The 21562-nt window shown below is 45.4% G+C and overlaps 2 protein-coding genes across 2 annotated transcripts; both read left to right on the forward strand.

Moving 5' to 3' along the window:
• Positions 1–1337: 1337 nt before the first annotated feature.
• Positions 1338–7861, forward strand: LOC137912971 (protein LYRIC-like). Its single transcript, XM_068757104.1, has 13 exons — positions 1338–1860; positions 2077–2196; positions 2767–2842; positions 3696–3878; positions 4101–4151; positions 4350–4481; positions 5066–5122; positions 5248–5310; positions 5407–5534; positions 6009–6110; positions 6423–6530; positions 6730–6808; positions 6974–7861. The coding sequence occupies exons 1-13, from the start codon at positions 1531–1533 to the stop codon at positions 7036–7038; spliced, it is 1494 nt and encodes a 497-aa protein (XP_068613205.1). The 5' UTR covers positions 1338–1530; the 3' UTR covers positions 7039–7861.
• A 6739-nt stretch (positions 7862–14600) lies between these two features.
• On the forward strand, positions 14601–18477 carry LOC137917785 (cip1-interacting zinc finger protein-like). The gene is made up of 3 exons (XM_068760521.1): positions 14601–14688; positions 17110–17345; positions 17539–18477. The coding sequence occupies exons 1-3, from the start codon at positions 14601–14603 to the stop codon at positions 18475–18477; spliced, it is 1263 nt and encodes a 420-aa protein (XP_068616622.1).
• Positions 18478–21562: the final 3085 nt, after the last annotated feature.

Here is a 21562-nt window from a genome sequence, read left to right on the forward strand (position 1 = left end):
TCGCGCCACTACGCCACCATTAAGCTAACATTGGAGAACCTCACTGTTTAAGTGTTGCACAAGCGAAGCAGTGAATCGACATAATCAGTCACAGCTGCTTATAATGCAATTACACGTCCTAATAACCGAAGGCCCGCCTTGAAAGGAGCGACATTATTCACTCTCCTTAAATCTAACATGAGGCAGCGACAACATGGGAGCGCCGCCAGATATAATCTGAGACGGATTGGACTCTAATGTGTTTGGGAAGAAGGAGAAGTTAGGAGTGGCGCTCTGACCTTACACTACATCCCTCTGAGTACCGCGCATTCTAAAGTATGTTTTATTATGGAAACATCTGCTAGATTGGACAGGATTGGGATTGAAAATCATCTGAATTAGGATTTAATTTCACTTAAAATGCGAGTCGAGGGCTGAGTTTGGCAGAGACAAAAGACAAAAGAACTACAATGTATAGGACTTTATACAAATGAATGTCGCAGCAATTAAATTAAAGAACAATTAAAATATTAATTTTAATAATTAAATATGTCTTTGTCTGAGAAAGTCAGTACAATGTGATATTAGCCGGCGTGCAAAATAACAAGACCCAGGAGCTAAAGTAAATGCATTAAGTTACATTTTTAGAAAACAGATTTAATACCAACAGCTGTGTATGTGTTTAAAATATAGTAAAATAAAATATAGATTTTATACAGCAAAGCTTTTAAGACGCATGGCTGTGCATGTGTGTTCCCCTGTGTTTGCTCACTCAACCGGCCCTGCAGGTTTTCAATGACATTTCCACAGCTTCAGAACCACCCCTCTGCATGTCGTGGCGCAGTTCCAACCGTCCCCCCTCTCGCCATGGCATTCTTGTAAATGACATTTTGTCCCAAGTTATGTATTGTAAATTATGTATATATTTTGAAATAAAGTGCTTTTCTTTTGGTTAGTATATTTCTTTTGTTTTGGTCACCACAACAAAAAAACAGAAGAAGAAGAAAAGTCCTCAGGAGTTACTGCAGGTGTCGAATGACGCATCAACAACACCGGCCTGGCATGGGGTTCGAACTCGCCTCGTTGATTCTCTGTTTTGACCGGAGGCGTAGCTCCGCCCACTGAGACTAGCCCAGCCAATGAGGCTCCTTTCTGCTCTGTTTCATTGTACTGAGCCAGCGGCCATGCGCAAATGGCTCCAGAGGAGGGCCGCGCTGTGTCAGTCTACGACGGCCATATGAGGGGAACCCGCTTTTCTCGCGGCCACAGTGGACGCGTTGTGGCGGTCGTAGAGCGGCTAGGTTAGCTCGGTGGCTAGTTAGCCGTTCGTCACCACAGTCCGTGCAAAATTTGTGAACGTAATTGATCGTTCAGTTCGGCCGACGTCGCCGGCGAAGGAGGGGGTGCATGCATTCGTCATCATGTCGAAGCCGTTCCGTCACTTTTAACAAGGGCTGTAAGCTAGGGCTAGCTGGGGTTAGCTTGGGCTAGCTTGCAGTTAACGGTAAGCAGAGCGTCACAGATCGGTCTGCAGTTTGAAAGAGGAGCGTAATGGAGCCGTGGCAGGAGGTGGCCGCTCAGCAGTTCAGGCTGCTCACCAGCCGTCTGAATGAACTGCTGTCCCAAGGCTTGGGCTTGCTCCGCTCCGAGCTCGGCGTGGATTTGGGACTGAAGCCCGATCTCATTCCGCCGTGGGCCATCCTTTTAGCAGCGTGTAGCGGGCTGGTGCTGATGGTCGCTCTGTGGGCCTCGTTATGCCACGCTGTCTGTAGGAAACGACCCGCGGTCAGCCCCGTGGACGTCGGCACGGAGGCGCAGCGAGGTGTTGGTAAACCGGTCAAGTGTGAGGAGCCGAAGAAAAAAAAGAGGAAGACCGACAAGGTACGCTGCAGAAAAGTCACCAGTCTGCCCCCTCATTGGGCCGCACCGTTAGCCGCCAATGCTAAGCTAGCTGTCAAGCTAGGGCCACAGTGACATGGCTAACACCATAGCTAGCATGTGGCTGTCAGCCATGCTAATCATCGATGTAGTTCAGAATGTATCTTAGAAATTGTCATGGCCCTCTCGGTAGCATTTATTTCGAAATGTGCCTTCCAGAAATCCCAGTTTAATGGCAGCGCCGTCGCTGAACCGCAGGAGGGCGCCATAGCCTCGGGAGGGAGAGTGCCACATCAGCAGCCGCCCCCGTCAGAGGTCGAGCCCGAAAAGGTCGGAGAGGTAATTCAGCAAAGCCATTTAAAAACGTGCATCCGGGTTCCGGAGGCGACTCGAGCGTCTTAATCTGTGCAGTGTACGTTGTAATTATTTGAATGTTGCCACGTCGATTGCTGTTGTTTGTAATTCCTACTAAGATTCTGTCCTTTTCAGCGACTAACACGCAACAATAAACCCACCACGCTGTTAATTGGCCGTTTTCTACCATTTACGACCAACATGTGCAGCAAACCCTCGAGGGATGACCCTCGCTGCTAGTTGGGACGGCGCCATGTGCAGCATTTCATGCTCAGGACGCCACAAAACAACACAAACTAGTTCTAAAGGCGCTGCGGTCAAAAGATGTCGTGTTTTTACACCAAGACACAGAAATAGTTCTTTTTAAATGGGCATGTGTCGTTTCGGGAGTCTCGGTCAGCGGATGTGGTTTCACTTATAAATAGACGTGGCTTGAGCGTGCTCGTGTGCGCGTCAGCGTGCCGTTTGCTTGCTCAGTGGCCGTTCCTGCGTGTGAAATCGTTCGTGCCGTCTAAACCCAAGTGCCCGGCTTTATGCCGGATCATCTTCTTGCAGGGAAAAAGATCTAAGAAGAAGCTCAAACAGGCTTTAAAGGAGAACAAGACTGCAAATGGCAAGGAACCGGAAGAAGGTAAACGATCACGATTCACCTTTTGATGCTGGTACTAACTGGGTGTGGTGTCACATGACCCGTTTTCCTTTACTTAAGTTCTTCATGCGTTGGTTTTGCTGAGCACCAGCTGTATACTCTCACCGTGTATGAACAGCTTCTGTATCTGTTTGTTTTTACCCTGCAGTATCCAGTTTGCATTTATGTGCTGATCCCATAATAACGAAGCCTTAAAACATATGTGTCAAACTCAAGGCCCGGGGGCCAACGTGGCCCGGCACAGCATTTTTTGTGGCCCGCATGAGCTTTGTGCAGACATTTGTTTTTGTAAAATGCTGAAAAGTAAAAGTGAATCAGAGTTGATGTGTGTTTGTAACTGATTATTAATCTGTAAATGGGGTTTTAAAATTAAATATTTGTTGCTGACTCCATTCTGGATCCGACCCAGATGATATTCAGCGGTGAGATAGAGCCCCCCCCCCCCCCCCCCCCCTACATGACTGTGTTAAATTCCCTAAATATCGGTCAATAATCAATGGAGATATTGAAGAACAAATTACAGACAGACGCCGGCGATTACAAAACCTCGGCGGATATTTTTACAGCAGTAAGGTATCGATATATTTTTAGAACTATGCAATTGCATATGTAATATTTATAATTTAGTTAAGTATGTAGTAATAAATAGTTATTTAGCAGCATGTTAAGGAGTAGTTACATGTTATTTACATTACATTACATTTAGTTACATTTACAACTGGCCCTTTGAGAGCAACCATAATGCTGATGTGGCCCTCGGAGACAATGAGTTTGACACCCCTGCCTTAAAACGTTCTGGAACCGAGTCCATGCTGAACTTAATTTCAATGTTGAGGCACGTGGGAGACCAAGGTCAGCAACAAGGAGAAGCGTGAGCAACGCAAAAAGGACAAGAGTTCCAGTGACGGCTCAGCCAGTCCCGGAGGAGCGGACACGCCCGAGAGCACGCCGCCGCCGCCGCCGGAGCAGCCCAAGGTCCCTGCAGCACCTGCAGCTTCCAGCCAGAAGAAGAAAAAAGGTGGCTGTGAAAAAACTCCTCTGTTTAACGTCGTCTTCTTGAAAGGTTTTACATTTTAGACAGAGTTTGAAACAGTTTTGTGTTCTTTAGTAGCGTACATTGAACAATCTGCCTAAAGTGACTCCAAGCTGTTCTGGGTTGTTGCTTTCGGGCGGGGCGGAGAAAAGACTCTTTCGAGTCTCCAGAGTGGCTGGATTGAACCTTCTAACTCTTTATTTTCAGGGGAATCCACCAAAGCAAAGCCAGAGAAATTTGAAACCGTTATACCTCAAGGTAACTATCAGCAGAAAATGACCCCCCCCCCCCCCCATTGACTGACGGCACGAAGCCCTCATATCTCCTCTTGAAATGATCTTAATTAAACCAAAGATATGTCTGTCATGCTGATTATCACTAAACCGTCACATGAAGGATTCTGACTCTGATGAATCGGTGCCATTTGCAAGTGAAGCCTTTCTCTCTCCCTGTCAGTAAACAACAGCGAGGTTGCCACGGCGACCGCTGCTAGGACTAACCTGGTTGTTAAAGCTCCCGCTGACACGCTGCTTACTAAGACGGATACCTGGGCAAGCAGCAGAGAGCCGTGGAGCGGGGACATCGATGGTAAAGACAGTTTACTGGTTAACATGCCGCGTGTTGGTCAAAGGCTTCAAAGTATTATGGGATGTCTTGAACTCGTTGATGACTGACAACTTCCACCTTTCGTAATAAAGAGATTATTATTATCACGGGAAAATGAATAACAGTTTACAATAAAGACCGGTGCCGGTTCTCCTAGTAGCAGGAGAAGCTGTCTGGATCTGTGTAATGGAAAAATACATAAAATCCAGAGGGATTTAGGGAATAATCCCAAAGTTATTGTCAGAAATCCGTAGCATTGATCATTGTTCTGCTCATTGTTGTTTTATAAGCTTCACATATATATTTACCTCTGCAGCATTCTTTTGACTGGATACTCTCTGCTTTGCATCTGTTTTGTTTGGGAGGAGTAGTTTGATGTGGAGTTGTTTTTTAACTCAGTCTTTAATAAATAATCATTTACCAAATTCTTCATCCTAGAAGAATGTCAAGCTCAGATTTAAGAAGAGTAAATCTTAAAAAAAAAACATTTCCTCTAGTTTCTGTTCTGTCCAACAAACTAAAGGAACTCAGCCGCACGATGTCAAGGCCTCGTTCTTTTGTTCTAGAGCCGTGGACGATGATAGAGACGGGCATGACGGCATCTTTATCTGGACGGAGTGCTGGTAAGTATCCAGCGCAAAAGGCTGATGTGACCAGTGCAGGTGTAGCCTGACTCCCACCACTAGATGGCGCAGGTTTCGCTCGCCTCCCTTGTAGTCTTCAGGTTGACTCTCCTGTGTCTTCGTAGAGCCAGTGAGGGACCTGCCCTGGCTCACTCAGCCCAGAGTAGATGATGAGTGGTCTGGACTTAGTAAGACTGAAATATGGTTTTTATATTTGGCTCGAATTAACTTTGATGCAAGTTAACAGTTGCGATGTACGCCACATATGTTATCATATTTTTCAGATGGTGGATCAGCTGACCCTAGCTCTGACTGGAATGCGCCCTCTGAGGTCTGGGGCAACTATGAAGAGCCCACTGCTGTGCCCCCTCCAGCTCGGGAGACGACCAAGGCTCGTCTGATTGGGGCTGCTGTGAGTTTATTCAGCCTGTAGGGAGTTACCTGGAAGCGTTATTCATAGTAATCATTTGACTGCAGCACTGATGATTATTTCCTCGGTTCCTTGGCAACCGAGACCTCACTAATTCCATGTGTTGTTTCTCATTGACAAAACTTGCCCCTCGCATTACCCACAATGCAACTGGAGTTATGTTGATGGCGTCTAAATGATCCTGTTAGGTACAGCTGCAAGTAGAGAGGATGACACCAAATGTATTCAACACAGCAGCTTAAAATGATATAACACACAAGTTTCATACAACATAACATACATTTGGTTAAAAAAAATATAGCGTGGTTCAAAATATAGCGTGGTTGTCCCATGATCGGTGCGTTTATGGGACAGACCTGGTACCACTTGTTGTTTTTAAATCTGTTCTCCGCTGCCGCGCTTCTGATTATTAGCTTGTTGCTCTGAGCTATTTTTCCACCCGTGTGTATTTGTCAGGATGATGATGACGACGAAGAGAAGGACAAGGGAGACGGGGCGTCTAAAGCTAAGAAGAAGAAGAAGAAGAAGAAGAAAGCTGCAGAGGAGGCGGCTGGTCAGGTAATGTCCCCCAGAGCGCTGCAACAGGTCTGAGTTCACCAAGGCGGCGATATTCATAGTAATGAAGTGCCGTTTCTACAATCTGCAGGTAATTTGTTTACTGCTATGCAATAACACTGAATTCGTACTAAATTGGTTAAGATGTTTTGCAAGTTTACAAAACATAAATACGGCTCTATTGGACGCCGTTATTCTCTCGGCCCAGATAATCGGCAAATCCCCATTTCAAGCTTCAGCTGATATTCTCGTGTGTTTTAATATAAAGTTGTGTAGTTGTGTGTAGTTTGCAAGTTGTGTGCTTGTCCTGTGCAGGGCGAGGAGCCACAGAAGGAGACGGCACCTGGTGCCTCGGTGACGAAGCGGCTCCCTGTTCAGGAGATTCCTGCTGCCGTCCAGCCTGCCAAAGCAGCATTTGTTGAGGTTGGTTGTGTGGATGTCTGACATGGGGGGGGGGGGTTGGGGGTCGGGTCAATCCATCAGCTCTGTTTGGACTGAAGGCAAAAGAAGCAAGAACGGAACGTTGTTTGCAGAATCAGATTTGATTGCTGCAGAACGGTTCTCCGTCTGTTAAACAGAAATTTCATTTCTGCTGTCGCACTTTCACTTTTTATTTTTCTAGACCAGAGTGGCACAACCTGTGAAAGACAACATATCTCAGAAACCCCCGGTCACTCAGGCGCCACAGAAGCCAACCGATGGTGAGTCCCCCCCCGATACATGCAGATCATTTCCTGACAGTGGACATTAGCATTATTGCCTTCAAACATAACAAAACAAAGGAAAAGTTCTTCTTGTGAAAAGATAAACCCCACGTGAGTGTCATCCAGACTCGTGTGACTAAACTCCCCTCCGTCTTTGTCCAGTAAAACCCGAGGAGAGCCAAGCACCGAAGCCGGCAAAGAAGAAGAAGGCTAGGCGAGAGACATGAGACGTGCTCTGCAGGTCCGCTGTATGCAAGAGACTTCTTATCTTGTTTATGCAACGACTTTTGTGAGAAGAACTTTGAACTAAGGTCTTCATGGCGGACTTCTAACCGGTCTGGAAACTGAAACTTTGTTGCGCGTCAGCCGATGGATCGCTGGAAGCTCAACCGAGATGCAGTGCAATCTAATATCGTTTGGTGTTGCGTTGTTTTTTTTGCGTATGCGTCTGATACTCCCGATTCTGTCCTCTAGTTTCACGGAATAAAATAACTGATTGAATGAGCTGTAATGTAATAATTAGAAGTAGAATATTACTGACGTGTTCAGAAGTGTAATGTTGTGTTGGCTAATGTGACGACTGGAGTTGAGCATCGGGCGACGCAACCTCTGGGCCGTGACGATGAACTGGCCTTCGCTATTGAAGTCTTTAATTCGGACCTCGCGCTTCTGATGGTGCTGTGAGCGCTGATGGCCGAAGAGAGCGGAGCGATCAAATGTCAGCAGCCGTAGCCCGAAAGAGTGTAAACGCGCGTGACTTGAATCAAACGTGGGTATCGTTGGCTGCAGAAAAGGGGAGGAGCCGCGGAAGGGTTACTGGTTCATTCCGTCCGCTTTGTCCCTCGTCGGCCGCTGTACGTTGTCGCCTTTCGTTTTGTTTAGAAGCGGACGGCTCCACAATGCGGGAACCTCTGATTGTAGAGTCATCGTTGCAGTCTCTTCATCATCTGTGCTCGACTCACAAGTATTGAACCTTTTGTAAAAACCTGTTTTTAATAAAAGAAAAGCTAAAGCCATATGTAAAAAGAGTAATAAAGGCCAGTTTTTCTATGTTTTTGTCTCTGAGAATCTTTTCTTTTTTTAGGTCAGCAACTACTCCGATGTAATGGTTAATGAAACAACAGAAGGTAAAAGTAGGTAATGGCATATCATGGTTATGAGGTGCACGGATGAAAGCAGAGGCCTGTGAGCTAATGTTTAGAAAGACTACAAGTCCTTCAACAGTAGAACTCTGAACGTCAGAGAGGACAATGAGCCATTCGTCTGCACAAGAGACCGCAAACAGAAATGGAAAATACCCAAGGAGTATTCTACGGGATGCTAACAGATTTGACCTGTTCGTGCATTTTAAGTATCTGAGGTTCCTGTCTGTAACTGACGGGATGGATTACATTGTCTGATTTGGTTTGCTCTTGTCTGTCAAACTTGGGTGTTAATCCTCAATAGAATTCGTAAATGCACGCTAATCCAGCAGCGCTAGATTGACCAGTGAACAGGAAGCCTGAGGATTATGTAGTACCAACAAACGGGTAACGTGCCGTATTAGACTACTGGTGCTACTTTGTCACCTATTATCATTGTAAATGCAGAATTAAATCCCATGATGGATGTGATATTTTTTAAACACATTTTTAACTAATATCCGAAATAACTAGGCATTTGCCCCTAAAACCCGTAGTGATTGGCTACACACCCCCTCATCTTCGCAGACACCAGACAGCTCATTGTGTAGCTACTATGCCATGACAATAAAGGCTTTCTATTCTATTTCTATTCTGTACCTTTTGAAAATCATAGCATTTTAAACTGCCTCGTGTTTGTACTTTGCATCAATTCCACACTAAATCCCTTCAGAAGTCTCCATGCGGGGTGAGACGTCTGCGTAGCATTAGCATATTCCTAGATATTAATTATATTATATTCAGAATCTATTAAATTATCTTTGTATCTAATTATCTGGAAATTCAACATCATTTTTAGAGCTTGATTTGCTGCTCTTTTACCCCTCCAAAAACAACAAACCATTTTTTTCTCTTCTCCTTGTTCAACCCAGACTGCAACTTAAATTTCCATCATGTGCATGGTTTCCTCCGCTCAGGCTAACAACAGGGAAGTCAGCATCTTAAGGGAGGAAGGAATCAGACAGAAGGTACTTCTCAGCAGGCAGGCATGGATGAATGACCAGTGTAGCTCTTTCCATGACAACACAGACACAGGTTGGTTCTCTGAAACGGGCGTTTATTGCTCTTCTCTCTCTCTCTCCTTCCGTCATACACCATACGCCGTGAAAACTACATTAAATGTACACAACAAAGAAATATTAATACATTGCACGATACATAACAAACAATATTGAGTGCAAAACGCTAGCTGGCGCTAGCTAAACAATGCTACAAATACCTCGTTGGCCGCTTGTCCTGAAAAGAGTAAAAACACAATTCTCTGGGTGTTCTGCGGTCGATGCTTAGACCCCAGACGATGAAACCAAAAATACAAACAAAAGGATGTCTTCAATAAAGCACCATCTTCATACGAACGCCAAAACAACCACAGCGCCAGCAGTCTTAGTGTTGCGCGTCACCTAACTCCGTCGTAGCAACACATGTGACGGCAAACATTAGTTCCGGCAAACATTAGTTCCGGTCGTACACAAGAAACAGACGTGCAGGAAAATAGCCACAACCAACATCTTAATGAACATTTTAGGTCAACAAATTAATTAGTGCATTTCAATAGCAGTAACAACCAGACTTTAAACCGGAAGAAGAGGCGCCATAATGGAAGTCGTGATGGGTAGAATGTGGTACCTGAGCGGCCTTCTGCCAGGTCCGATCCTCTGACCCCTGCAGCTGCTGTCAGATGAGACTACAACGTAGAATCTTTAGTGATTCCGCATAAAAGATTTAACATGAAAAGATTTGACGGCAGCGATCTAATTGATCGCCAGCTGTTTGACTCTTCCTCTGCAGCATCATCAACTGAGATGGTAAATGCAAAGAACATCTCACATTGTTTATACAGTATTATAATATATGGAATCATCACCTGTGTGTCAAGATACAAACCATGTCCTCAGACTTAGAGTAGCAGGAATGCAGAATACTTAAAGCCGTTTCCAGCCTGAACACACCGTGAGCCAAGAGCTGGTTCCATTCCTGACCCTGCAGCAGCGATGTCGACTTTAAAAAACAAATCTGCACCCCTCCTCGTGATTTGAAACAACGCACCACAATCAGCTTTCTGCTCTGTAGCGTCTGTAGCTTTTTCATTCAGAGCTGCTCACAGAACAGGGATTTCCAGACTTCCCTTTCCCAAGACAACCCTCTGTCGTTCCTACAGTTAAAAACAGATTCTTTTTTTGCTCTTCTTGATTGACCAGGACCTCGATGAATGAGCAATATAGCTAGATCAGCACTTTTATGAATGTTGTTTTAAGACATATTTAATCGTTTTCTTTCATTATAAAGTACTTTCAGCTCTACGTCACTCTCCTGTCACCACAGCGATCGAGTATCGATGCAGACGGATAATCCACCTTTCCTCTAAACCACAACTTTGCCCAGCCGAGCGTTTTACTGCATCTTTTTCACATCATTCCAGATGCTCCATGCACCAGCTTTCCCTGCAGCTCGGCCCAAATACATTTGATGCCTCATCATGAGGCTGCGTCCAACACCTATTTTCATCTGAGCAATCTGGTGATTGTTTTCTCAATTTATAAATTGTTTGTTGTCTGAAAGGTCAAATCTGTTGTATGAGAAACACAACCATGTGGCAAATGTGTGCAAAAATAATTATTTGTGTTAACCCTTCTTCTTCTTGTTTCTCTTCCTCTCTCCTCTTCATCTGCTTGCCGGTGTTGATACCTCCATATGACGACGGTGCCAGTGTCCGTCCCAAGTAGGCTCCTCCCCCCTTACAGCACCGCTTACAGCATGAAAACCTTTCAGGCTTCCTGCTGACGTGATCCTGCTATTATACAACCCCAATGAGTGAACTTTATGCTTCTCCAATTGCCAATATACCCATGAATATGTCATCACTGCAGCCATGCATGCTCCGGCACATGCAAAATTGGAAACAAAAGTACCAAACCAAAATTAGAAGGGGATGTAAAATACATGGTAAATACATGCATATGGAGTATAGAGATCTATGGTGCAAAAAATGATATCTGATGCAGTGACAAACGTCATGATCACTGCTGAGGCCCAAGCAAGTGTGAGAAGAAAAACACTTAATGCTAGCTACCAGTACCTCGCTGAGTTAAAGCTGTGAGTGCAAAATCAAGAATGACAGTGCTGCAGACAATCAGCACTGAAGTTGAAGTTGGGGCACAGGATGTTGTGCTTATGTGTTTATTAACGATTAAAAAAAGGTGGAATTGTCAGATAAATCTGCTTCTGTGTTTATCATTAATTCACCAATCAGTAGCGTTAGTCGTGTCTTTTCTTTTAATGGCATTTATAATGATTTCCCTTATAATCATACTCAATATATCCATGTGTCATCTCAAAGTGTGTGACAGTCTTATACTAGACTGAAATGGTAATCACTCTTGTATTGTGTGAAAGAGTTATCTGCTCAAGGTTGGAGTCTTCGTGTCTGTGTGATTTACGCATGGTCACATTCTTATCTGCTAATGAAAACAGGTGTGTGTGTGTGTGGGGGGGGGGGTTCTCTGAGAATCTAGGAGCGCAGCTAGAGCAGCTTCCATTCTCCCTTACTGAAAGAAAGAGTAAAAGTCTCGTTTCTTGCTGCAAGCCACGTAAATGTTATTGGTGTCTAATCTTGCGTGTTGGTTCTGACTTTCTCTCTGTTACAGTATCACAACCTGACACGTTCCTTTCTCTACGTGATGTAGTCATGAGAGGTGAAGGGTCAGAGCAAATTTCATCAGGACAAGTAAACGCCTTAAGAGCGCTTGGAAGCGCTGATCCCTCCCTTCCGGCATCACGCAGCATGGGCTGTAATTGGTCCATCATTCAGTCTTCTTGCACTGACAGACATCTATTACATGAACCTGCCTCCATGAGTTGAGAATAGGAACTGCATGCTCAATTTGTGCACAGTATAGCGGGCCAAAATTAACCCCTTCTTAGACAACACAAGTGAGCCATATAAAATCTGATCTTGAGCCGTGATTGGCCCCTGGGCCAGACTTTGGACATGCCTGCACTAAAGAATAACAAGCTAGTAAGTAAAGATAGCTAAAGAGGAAGGTACTATAACTTACAGCAGGATTCTGATTAAATGTTATTGGTGAGGTGGAGTTCAGCTCAAAAACAACCCATTAAACTTGAATGTATTCCCGACACATGCTCATACCTTCTCTAAACAGAAATGTCTTTAATTTTCAGATGTAAAGTGCTATGTAGTTGTAAATCAATCAGAGAGGATGTAGACATCTTCAAAGGGACGTATCCTAAAATCTGCCACGCACACCCAAGAAATCTAGATGAATAAATAACAAAGGAGACAGGTATTAGTTTTCATTACATGGTGAACTGTCTCTTTAAAGGCAGAGGCAGATTCAGCGACTGTAGTTTGTGACTGAATTTCTCTCCGTGTTAGCCTGTAGCTGAGGATGTGTATGCTGCGGTGGATATCGTCTCACCATTGACTTGAAGACGTGTAACAGTAATTTAATTCTTATTCTATCTCAGTCATTTATTTATTTCTTATTGGATGGTCATTTAATACCTTTCATACAGGTCAATTAGGAAATTCTCATTTTGTGAATGAGAAGTAGCATCATCATCATCATTTGAGATCACTTTATTGCCCTCCTGGATAAGGGACCACCTTAAGCCATCATTTAGACAATAAAAAAAACAGGAGCCAGGAATCCTCTTGCCAAGGATTTTCAATCAGCACAGCTGGAGAAACAACCTGTTGTTCCTCCGGTGGGTGTCAACGGGGGGGTTCCTGCAGGACGCCTGCCATTGCAATCACCAAAGTGGCTACAGAAATGTGGAGGAGAATAAAAACAAGGAGAACTGTTGGATCGCTCCTGCTAGAACATCCATCTGTAGGTGGAGTTAGATGTTTGCTCTTGTTTACTACGTGCTGATCGGAAATACACACAGCAGAATGTTAAATGTTAAGGAGCAGGTCTGTAGCATTACGAGGAGAGTCACACTAATCAGGAACAGACTACTGTGACCTGGGGAGCCACAGCTGTGAGCACGACTGTGCCAGCATTCCAGAGTCCCATATCTGCAGGTGCAAGAAGGGCCACGCCCTCAATCAAGACCTGCGGCGGTTAGTGCTTCAGTCTGAAGGTAATCCGATGTCAGGATGATTTCCAACTATGCTGTTCTTTCTTTCTGGTGTTGACATGTCATTCTAGCAGTGCACCCGGCTCGCTCTGTGTTGACCCAGCTATTGATCACTGTGCTGATGGCCCCCACGGGTGTGAACGGGAGCTAGTGAACACTGAACACACCCGTGGGCGCAAATCCAGAAAAGGCTTCAGACAAAAAATGCAAGAGTGAGAGGGTGAACTCTCCTGTTCTCAACCAAGAAAGATGCACCCTTCACGCTGTGCAATAAGAACCATAGTTCTGCATCCTGAGCGAGGCACAAGAGCCCTTCAGTGTCAAAATAATTGCTTGTAAAGAACAAAAAAGCCAAGTATAAATAGCTCACATTGTACTTAAGAACAGTGTAGTATATGTGGCCCTGCATAGTCTAAAGGAAGGCATGATGTTAACATGAAATAAAACTCTAGTACATTCCTGAATGAACAAATTAACAAACGACTAAATTTAGTGGGCTGTGTTTTCATTTGCATCTCCTCTCCTCTCCTGCCTTTGAAGCTACAGTGAAACACATTATATGCAAATAAAGCTGTTTATAAATGTTTGAATAAACAGATTTCTTGTTTTTTTATTATATAATACTAAATCAAAATAGAAGCTTTGTAACTTACAAATAAACATTTTACATGTTATATTTTGTTTAAGCTCTAGGACTTCTGTAAAACAGTATCCAAGTTAAGGTGCTTAGCTGTTTGTCATAATGGTCATAATAAAGTAAAGTTAATTATTATTCAGTCAGATTAAAATAAAATTCAATACTTTCACACAAAAACAGATCCACTTTATAAACTGGAAAAGCACTAGTAATTGGCTCTGCACCGTCCACATGCTGATCTGGATCATCATCAGAAGGTTCTAAATTGTTCTTGTATCTTTATACACCAACCATGAAAAGTAAAAGTGATTTTTGGTGAGTGAATTGAATGCATATTTTACAAGCCTCCATGATAAGTAAATGGGAAAATCCAGATTTATTTATTTTTAAATCCAGACAGGAATCCAGATCTCCCTCAAAATGTAACAGGCTCTAATTTAGACCAAGACCCATCTTCAGATTATTTTCCCATCTGGAGTTTTCCCATAATCCTGATAACAATCAGACAAACAGACAAACGCCGTCAAAACCATAACCTCCTTGGCGGAGGTAAATATAGATACTGCACCTGTTCTCCTCCGGACATGACTACCAGGTGGTGGATCTCTGCCAGAAAGGGGAGGAAACTCACTGGACGCACATGCGTTCTCCCCCCCCCCCCCTTCTTGAACAGCGTGCAACCCGTGCGCTGCTTGCTGCGTCCTCTCTGTTTATGGCCGGCAGGCCGTGCAAACGCACACACAGAGAGCCTGGAGGAGATGATAGTGCCCTGCTCTTCTAAGGAACTGAAGGCCTACAGCTGTTCACACTTTCATTACCAGACTTTTTATCTTGCCTTATCATCATTATCGTTATCTTGCCTTTTGCCAACATGGGGTGCTCTTCATCCAGCGCGCAGGTCGTCGAACAAGAGAAAAGACCAGGCACGAAGCCAGAGGAGCGCGGAGGAGACACGGTTGGTAAGTAGTGACTGTCACTCAGGTCAAAGTGTTGCTTATCTTTGTGTCTTTGTGCGTGTGGTGAATCTGAAATGTCAAAAGCCATTCTCACTGAGCCGGACCGGCTGACGGGCGCCCGAGTGTTAGTCCAGGACGCTGCGTGCTTTCTCACTCTGCTACACCACAGCACCTCGTGGGCAGAATTATTCCTGCTCACCTACGACACTCAACCTGGCATGAATGACGACATAAGAACTGAGAATGAGAGGACTCTTGACTGATTTTTTGGATTTACTTTGTGTTAAATTCTGTTTCATTGTCACTCTCCTTCCATTGGGTTATTTTATGATTTATAACATGTACCGGTACATGAACCTTCATAGGTAGAACAGATATAACTATTGGTAGATAAGTATTTTACAGATTCTTTGTAGCCTAAGTCTAGGGTTGCGACCCAACCTGTTTTTATTACACTGTTTAGCTGTCTGATTTGTCACTTCAGGTATTTTTTCCTTGTGGGGGAAAGAAAAAAAACAAATCATGAAAGAAGTCAATCAGATTGTCATCTATTCAGGCAGGATCCATAGTGACATGCAAGCCAATTGTTTGCTGCTCACACAGCGGAGGAGATGAGAGGCTCACAGAGCGATGCCTGACGCAGATCATAAGTGTTCATTCGTGGCTCCAACCTACTGACGCCCGCCTGCATCATGCCAGGCACCGGTGCATGTACAGGCACTGCATGTCCTCATTGCAACCGACGTGCACAACCTTCGCTGGAATGTAGTTCTGGAGGACAATTAGCAGGAGGACAGCTGCTGTGACGTTTGTGTTTGTGTGCATTGTCTCTCTCTCTCTCTCTCTCTCTCTCTCTCTCTCTCTCTCTCTCTCTCTCACCTGGAGAAGCTCTGGTTGTGTTCCAGGCTTCTACGTCAGCCTGATGAGAGAACGTCTTGTTGTCCTCGCTGCAGAGGCAGGATTCTCTAACTGTGTCTGAAAGCTTTAAATCATGCTGGGACCAGCCAGCTGTAGGCCATCCAGGCCACCACCGGTCCCATCCCCTGCCCGGGCCCCTGCCTGCCTGCCTGCCTGCCTGTCCCCCTCCCTCTCCGCTGTGCTCTTTGCCAGCCATGTCACTTGTTTTGACAGAAGTCTCTGTCATGTCTGGCTGCTAAATGTTGACCCACGAGTCACCCATGCCTGGACAGTGCGCCTCTGTCTCGAATCAAACACTCCGCAATAGTTCCTTCTGCACAGACCGCGTTAAAGACGTTTGTGGGATGCATTTCTAGCATAAATCAGCAGAGAAGGGTGGAGAACATGAAAGAAATTGCGTTAACTCAAAAGCTATTAAAGGCTATGAATACAGCCATCTAAAAACCCTGCTTTTCATTCTACACCCTTATTACTGCTCTTTGACGCAGAGGAACCCTTTCAGTAGTCAGTACTCCTCCACATACTCATCTTCATAGGAATTGCCAGACCGTCACATTCCATTCCACTCATTAATTTCTTCTCTTTACCAGTCCTGACATTAAAGCAAAACCAGAAAGCTGCATCATAGTTGACAGGAATCTTTCTACCCGTTCATCTTCTGGTTCATTTGTTCATTCGAGTTTTTGCAGAGAGGTTGGCTTAGAAATAGAGTGAAGGGAAACTGATAACAGACACTTTGGAACCCACTTTAAGGATTGTCGTCAATCCTTTGCGGTTCCTGGCATTTGAGTTTCCACATCTGCTCATTTGCTGTATTTGTTTTACTAAATGTTCACATGCACAGATATGAGAGCAGGTTTCAGGGTATGAGAAAGGCGAGGCTCCGTCCTCGAGGCAAGGAAAGCTTTCTGTGTGGATATTTAATTTCCTCCGAGTGTGACTTGCATGTCCTTGGGTCCAAACGCAGGCTTTAATATTTAATATTTTCAACTGCGGAAATGAAAGGATGCTTTCTGTAGCACGCAATCTATTTGCCTCATTCCTCACCTTTTGCCTTCCATCTGGAGTTAAGCTGTTGGTCGTAGATATTCAAACAGGGTATATAAACATCGGTATATATAAACATCGGCCAAATGTACATAAATGTGTTCCTTTATTACAGTTCAGGTTTCACTCTTTCATTCTTTTCTGTCTATCGTTCCTCTGTTCTCTCTCTCTCTCTCTGCACTCTAACGGTCAAGACAGATGGGGGTCCACTATGAGTCTTGGGTTCTGCTCAAGGTTTCTGCCTGTTAAAGGGAAGTTTTCCTCCATCGCTAAAAGCTTGTTCTTGTGGGACGGGTTGGGCTCTATCTTTTCCTGCAGGTCTTTTCCTTCTCGAACTAGAAAGTACCTTGAGATAAAAATAACTTTTTTTTATTGAATTGAATGAAATCCTGTAAAAACCAGAGCAGCATGTATGCAAGTCATAAACTATGATCAATCTTCTTTTGTCATTCCTGGCAGCAGTTAAAAATGGCATCATTGCAGAAGACGCACAAACCATCAACGACCAGATGCAGTTGCCGGTGCAAACAGCCTTACCTAGCGACCTTCGACCAGGAGCTGATTATGAGGAGGAGGTCATTTTAATAGCTTTGGAGGCTCAAGAGGATCTTGGCTCTGGGGAGGATCTCTTGACCGCTCCTGAACCTCAGCCGAAACCTGCAGAGCCCGCTGAGCAGGCCGTCGCGCCGCTTGAAGTCAGCGCTGAACCTGAAGCTGCTGGTGAGGGGCTGATGGCTGATGTTCCTGAAGTCAGAATCCTCCCAGAGGCTCCAACAGAGGCCCCTGCTGCTGAATGTGTGGAACCTGAAATGCTAGCTGTTATTGAAGAGGTGACCTCTGGAGAGCCTGAGGCCTGTGCCGTTGCTGGATCCACTGGATCTGGGCCAGTACCGAGTGACGCTGCAGCCCCGTTTGAATCAACACCTGAACCAGTACCAAGTGAAGCTGCAGCCCCGTTTGAATCAACACCTGAACCAGTACCAAGTGAAGCTGCAGCCCCGTTTGAATCCTCAACACCTGAACCAGTACCGAGTGAAGCTGCAGCCCCGTTTGAATCAACACCTGAACCAGTACCGAGTGAAGCTGCAGCCCCGTTTGAATCCTCAACACCTGAACCAGTACCGAGTGAAGCTGCAGCCCCGTTTGAATCAACACCTGAACCAGTACCGAGTGAAGCTGCAGCCCCGTTTGAATCAACACCTGAACCAGTACCGAGTGAAGCTGCAGCCCTGTTTGAATCCTCAAGACCTGAACCAGTACCGAGTGAAGCTGCAGCCCCGTTTGAATCCTCAAGACCTGAACCAGTACCGAGTGAAGCTGCAGCCCCAGAGGAATCCTCAAGACCTGAACCAGTACCGAGTGAAGCTGCAGCCCCGTTTGAATCCTCAACACCTGAACCAGTACCGAGTGAAGATGCAGCCCCAGAGGAATCCTCAAGACCTGAACCAGTACCGAGTGAAGCTGCAGCCCCGTTTGAATCAACACCTGAACCAGTACCGAGTGAAGCTGCAGCCCCGTTTGAATCCTCAAGACCTGAACCAGTACCGAGTGAAGCTGCAGCCCCGTTTGAATCCTCAAGACCTGAACCAGTACCGAGTGAAGCTGCAGCCCCAGAGGAATCCTCAAGACCTGAACCAGTACCGAGTGAAGCTGCAGCCCCGTTTGAATCAACACCTGAACCAGTACCGAGTGAAGCTGCAGCCCCGTTTGAATCCTCAAGACCTGAACCAGTACCGAGTGAAGCTGCAGTTCCAGAGGAATCCTCAGAACCAGGTGAGGCTTTGGACGCATCCCCCGGTGAAGGTTCGCCACCAGCTCAAAGTGTAGCACTGGATGTGACTTCACTACCCGAATCCTCAGCATCTGCTGAGGCCATAGAATCTCTAACAGATACAGATATTGCTTCAGCAATTATTCCAGAGATGTCTCCTTCAGATCCAGCATCAGTTGAGGCACAAATTGAATCTCAGGCTGCTGTTGTGAAGGAAACGGGTCCTCCTACGCTGCCTGCTGGGCCTCCCCCTCTGCTCGAGGCTTCCGCTCTCATAGAAAGCACTCCTGCTCCGTCTTCTGAATCCGAACCTTCTGGTGCTGAGGTGCTCCAGGAGGTAGAGGTTCCATCTGCACCAGCAGCTCCAGAAGGATCTTCAGGACCAGGGACATCAGAGCTTGAGGCCGATGGTGAAATCCAAGCAGAGGCTCCAGCGGTTGAGTTCACTACGACAGAACTCTCAGTACCGGCAGGTAAGAAACTCTGAACGCCTCCATATTTCCCTCTGCCAAGGAGGTTATGTTTTTGACACCGTTTGTCTGTCTGTTTGATTGTCAGCAGAATTACGGAAAAACTGTTGGGTGGATCTTGATGGGAAAAAAAACAATCTGAAGACGGGTCTTGGTCTCATTTAGATCCCATTAAATTATGACAGGGTTCCGGATGCCCGCCTGGATACAAAACTAATCTGTATTTTCCCATTTACTTATAATGGAGGCTTTTAAAACAAAATCATATCTTGTTCACTCACCAAAAATGAAAGTCATAAAGGGTTCTGATATGAAATATCTTCAGGATCAGATCCAGAATGAGGTCCGGAATCTATTACATTTTAATATTAAAAACCCCATTTATGGATTCAAAAGCATAGTTGGTGCATAATGTCAGCACAACGCCTCTGGTCACGCAGCTCAAAGCTCCTGGTGCTCTATGGTGCTCTATGGTGCTCTATGGTGCTCTATGGTGCTCTATGGTGCTCTATGGTGCTCTATGGTGCTCTATGGTGAACAACACACAGAACAATCAAGCCATACTGCCTCAAATGACAAGATGTTCTCTATTCTCCAAGCCTGCAGGCAAATATCATAAAAAGTTTTTGCGTTTTTTTAAAGTGATTGTATGTCAATAATGATAACTCTTTTGCTTTTACATCACTGCATCAGTTTGGAGTATTACAGTACTGATAACATAGTAGTAGTAGTAATTGTAATGGCCTTCTATGCCTGATCACAATATGATATTTAAAGCTCACATATTATACCCTTTTTCCAAAAGTTCATGCAGTTCCCAAACACTTACATGAAATATCTGTGCCAGACTTTGGTCAAAATAGCAAACAGATGCTGCAGGACAGCGTCCCTCATTTCTGTCTCAAACAGATGCTGCAGGACGGCGTCCCTCATTTCTGTCTCAAACAGATGCTGCAGGACAGCGTCCCTCATTTCTGTCTCAAACAGATGCTGCAGGACAGCGTCCCTCATTTCTGTCTCAAACAGATGCTGCAGGACAGCGTCCCTCATTTCTGTCTCAGATGCTGCAGGACAGCGTCCCTCATTTCTGTCTCAAACAGATGCTGCAGGACAGCGTCCCTCGTTTCTGTCTCAAACAGACGCTGCAGGACAGCGTCCCTCGTTTCTGTCTCAAACAGACGCTGCAGGACAGCGTCCCTCGTTTCTGTCTCAAACAGACGCTGCAGGACAGCGTCCCTCATTTCTGTCTCAAACAAACGCTGCAGGACAGCGTCCCTCATTTCTGTCTCAAACAGATGCTGCAGGACAGCGTCCCTCATTTCTGTCTCAAACAGACGCTGCAGGACAGCGTCCCTCATTTCTGTCTCAAACAGACGCTGCAGGACAGCGTCCCTCGTTTCTGTCTCAATCAGACGCTGCAGGACAGCGTCCCTCTTTTCTGTCTCAGATGCTGCAGGACAGCGTCCCTCATTTCTGTCTCAAACCGCTCTGCCAGGCACGCTCTAAACCTGGAAGCAAAAGTACGTGCATAGCGAGCATGTGCGCACGCACGCTAACTGTAAGGGATGCTTTTAGCACACACAATAAATGTTGGGACATTACCACAAAAAAACTTTATCCACTCTGCTCCTCTTCTTCGACTCATGCAGGAGACAGAGGGAGAGCTGGACGTGCGGAGCGCAATCAGGGGAAGAGTGTCTCTCCACACACACACACACACACACACACACGGCGCAATGACGCCAATAATCTCAGGGTGTAATAAAATAAATTGTCATCATGAAGCTTTTATTTGACACGTCTCCCTCATCTACTTGTCACACCAAGACAAACATCTTACAGATCTGAACTAATAGCGTGCGTGGATTCAGCTCGATCTGCCCAGCTGGCAATAAACCCACGATAAATAAACTCAGGATGGAATAAAAAAATCTATAATAATAATGCGCTGGTTTTATGGAGCGCTTTTCTGGACACCCAAAGACGCTTTACATTGTGCATTATTCATTCACTCCATACTTTGTGGCGGTGAAGCTACTAGCGGTAGCCACAGCTGCCCTGGGGCATCCATACATCCTCAAACTGCTTATCCAGGGTCGGGTGACGAGGGCAGCAGCCTAAGCAGGGAAGCCCAGACTTCCCTCTTCCAGCTCTTCCGTTTCAGTAGGTGATTGCAGACCGAGGCAAACTACGGAGGATTGACTGGATGGTTTATTTATCTGTTTTTGGGTTGATAAGGACCCAAAATGAGCATAATAGTGTAGAAACATGGGAAAAGTATGTTTTTCATAATATGGCTAAAAGCCTCAGTGATGTTCTGACTAAACTCTGTGACATACCCACATAATGCACAACTGAGTACGGAGGACTTTACTGCGATGAACCTTCCACCGAAACCAATTAGAACCATTATGCGTTTTGCACGACTCACTGGTCATCGCCTGCAGCGTTCAGGGCAACCTGCACCCCAGCCTCCCAGAGAACACGGTGTTCTGTCAGGGCAGAGACGGCAGCACATGTAGAACACAGCATGACTTTAACGGGAATTTCTCTCAGACCTGTGGGGTGTGTGTGTGTGTGTGTGTGTGTGTGTGTGTGTGTGTGTGTGTGTGCACAACAGCTGAGGCCAAATGGGATGCACAGCCTTAGAAAGCCTGAAGAAAAGATTGAC

The sequence above is a fragment of the Brachionichthys hirsutus genome, chromosome 3 (assembly GCF_040956055.1).
Source record: "Brachionichthys hirsutus isolate HB-005 chromosome 3, CSIRO-AGI_Bhir_v1, whole genome shotgun sequence".
Taxonomy (NCBI): Eukaryota; Metazoa; Chordata; class Actinopteri; order Lophiiformes; family Brachionichthyidae; genus Brachionichthys; species Brachionichthys hirsutus.

What these genes read in the sequence shown, in the direction of transcription:
- LOC137912971 (XM_068757104.1), top strand. Translation starts at nt 1,531, where the DNA reads ATGGAGCCGTGGCAGGAGGTGGCCGCTCAGCAGTTCAGGCTGCTCACC. An exon ending in CAGCCAGAAGAAGAAAAAAG is followed by an intron (nt 3,879 to 4,100) that starts GTGGCTGTGAAA and finishes CTTTATTTTCAG; the next exon opens with GGGAATCCACCAAAGCAAAG. An exon ending in CAGAGGAGGCGGCTGGTCAG is followed by an intron (nt 6,111 to 6,422) that starts GTAATGTCCCCC and finishes TGTCCTGTGCAG; the next exon opens with GGCGAGGAGCCACAGAAGGA.
- LOC137917785 (XM_068760521.1), top strand. Translation starts at nt 14,601, where the DNA reads ATGGGGTGCTCTTCATCCAGCGCGCAGGTCGTCGAACAAGAGAAAAGA. An exon ending in GCGCGGAGGAGACACGGTTG is followed by an intron (nt 14,689 to 17,109) that starts GTAAGTAGTGAC and finishes CATTCCTGGCAG; the next exon opens with CAGTTAAAAATGGCATCATT. An exon ending in AGGCCGTCGCGCCGCTTGAA is followed by an intron (nt 17,346 to 17,538) that starts GTCAGCGCTGAA and finishes GATCTGGGCCAG; the next exon opens with TACCGAGTGACGCTGCAGCC.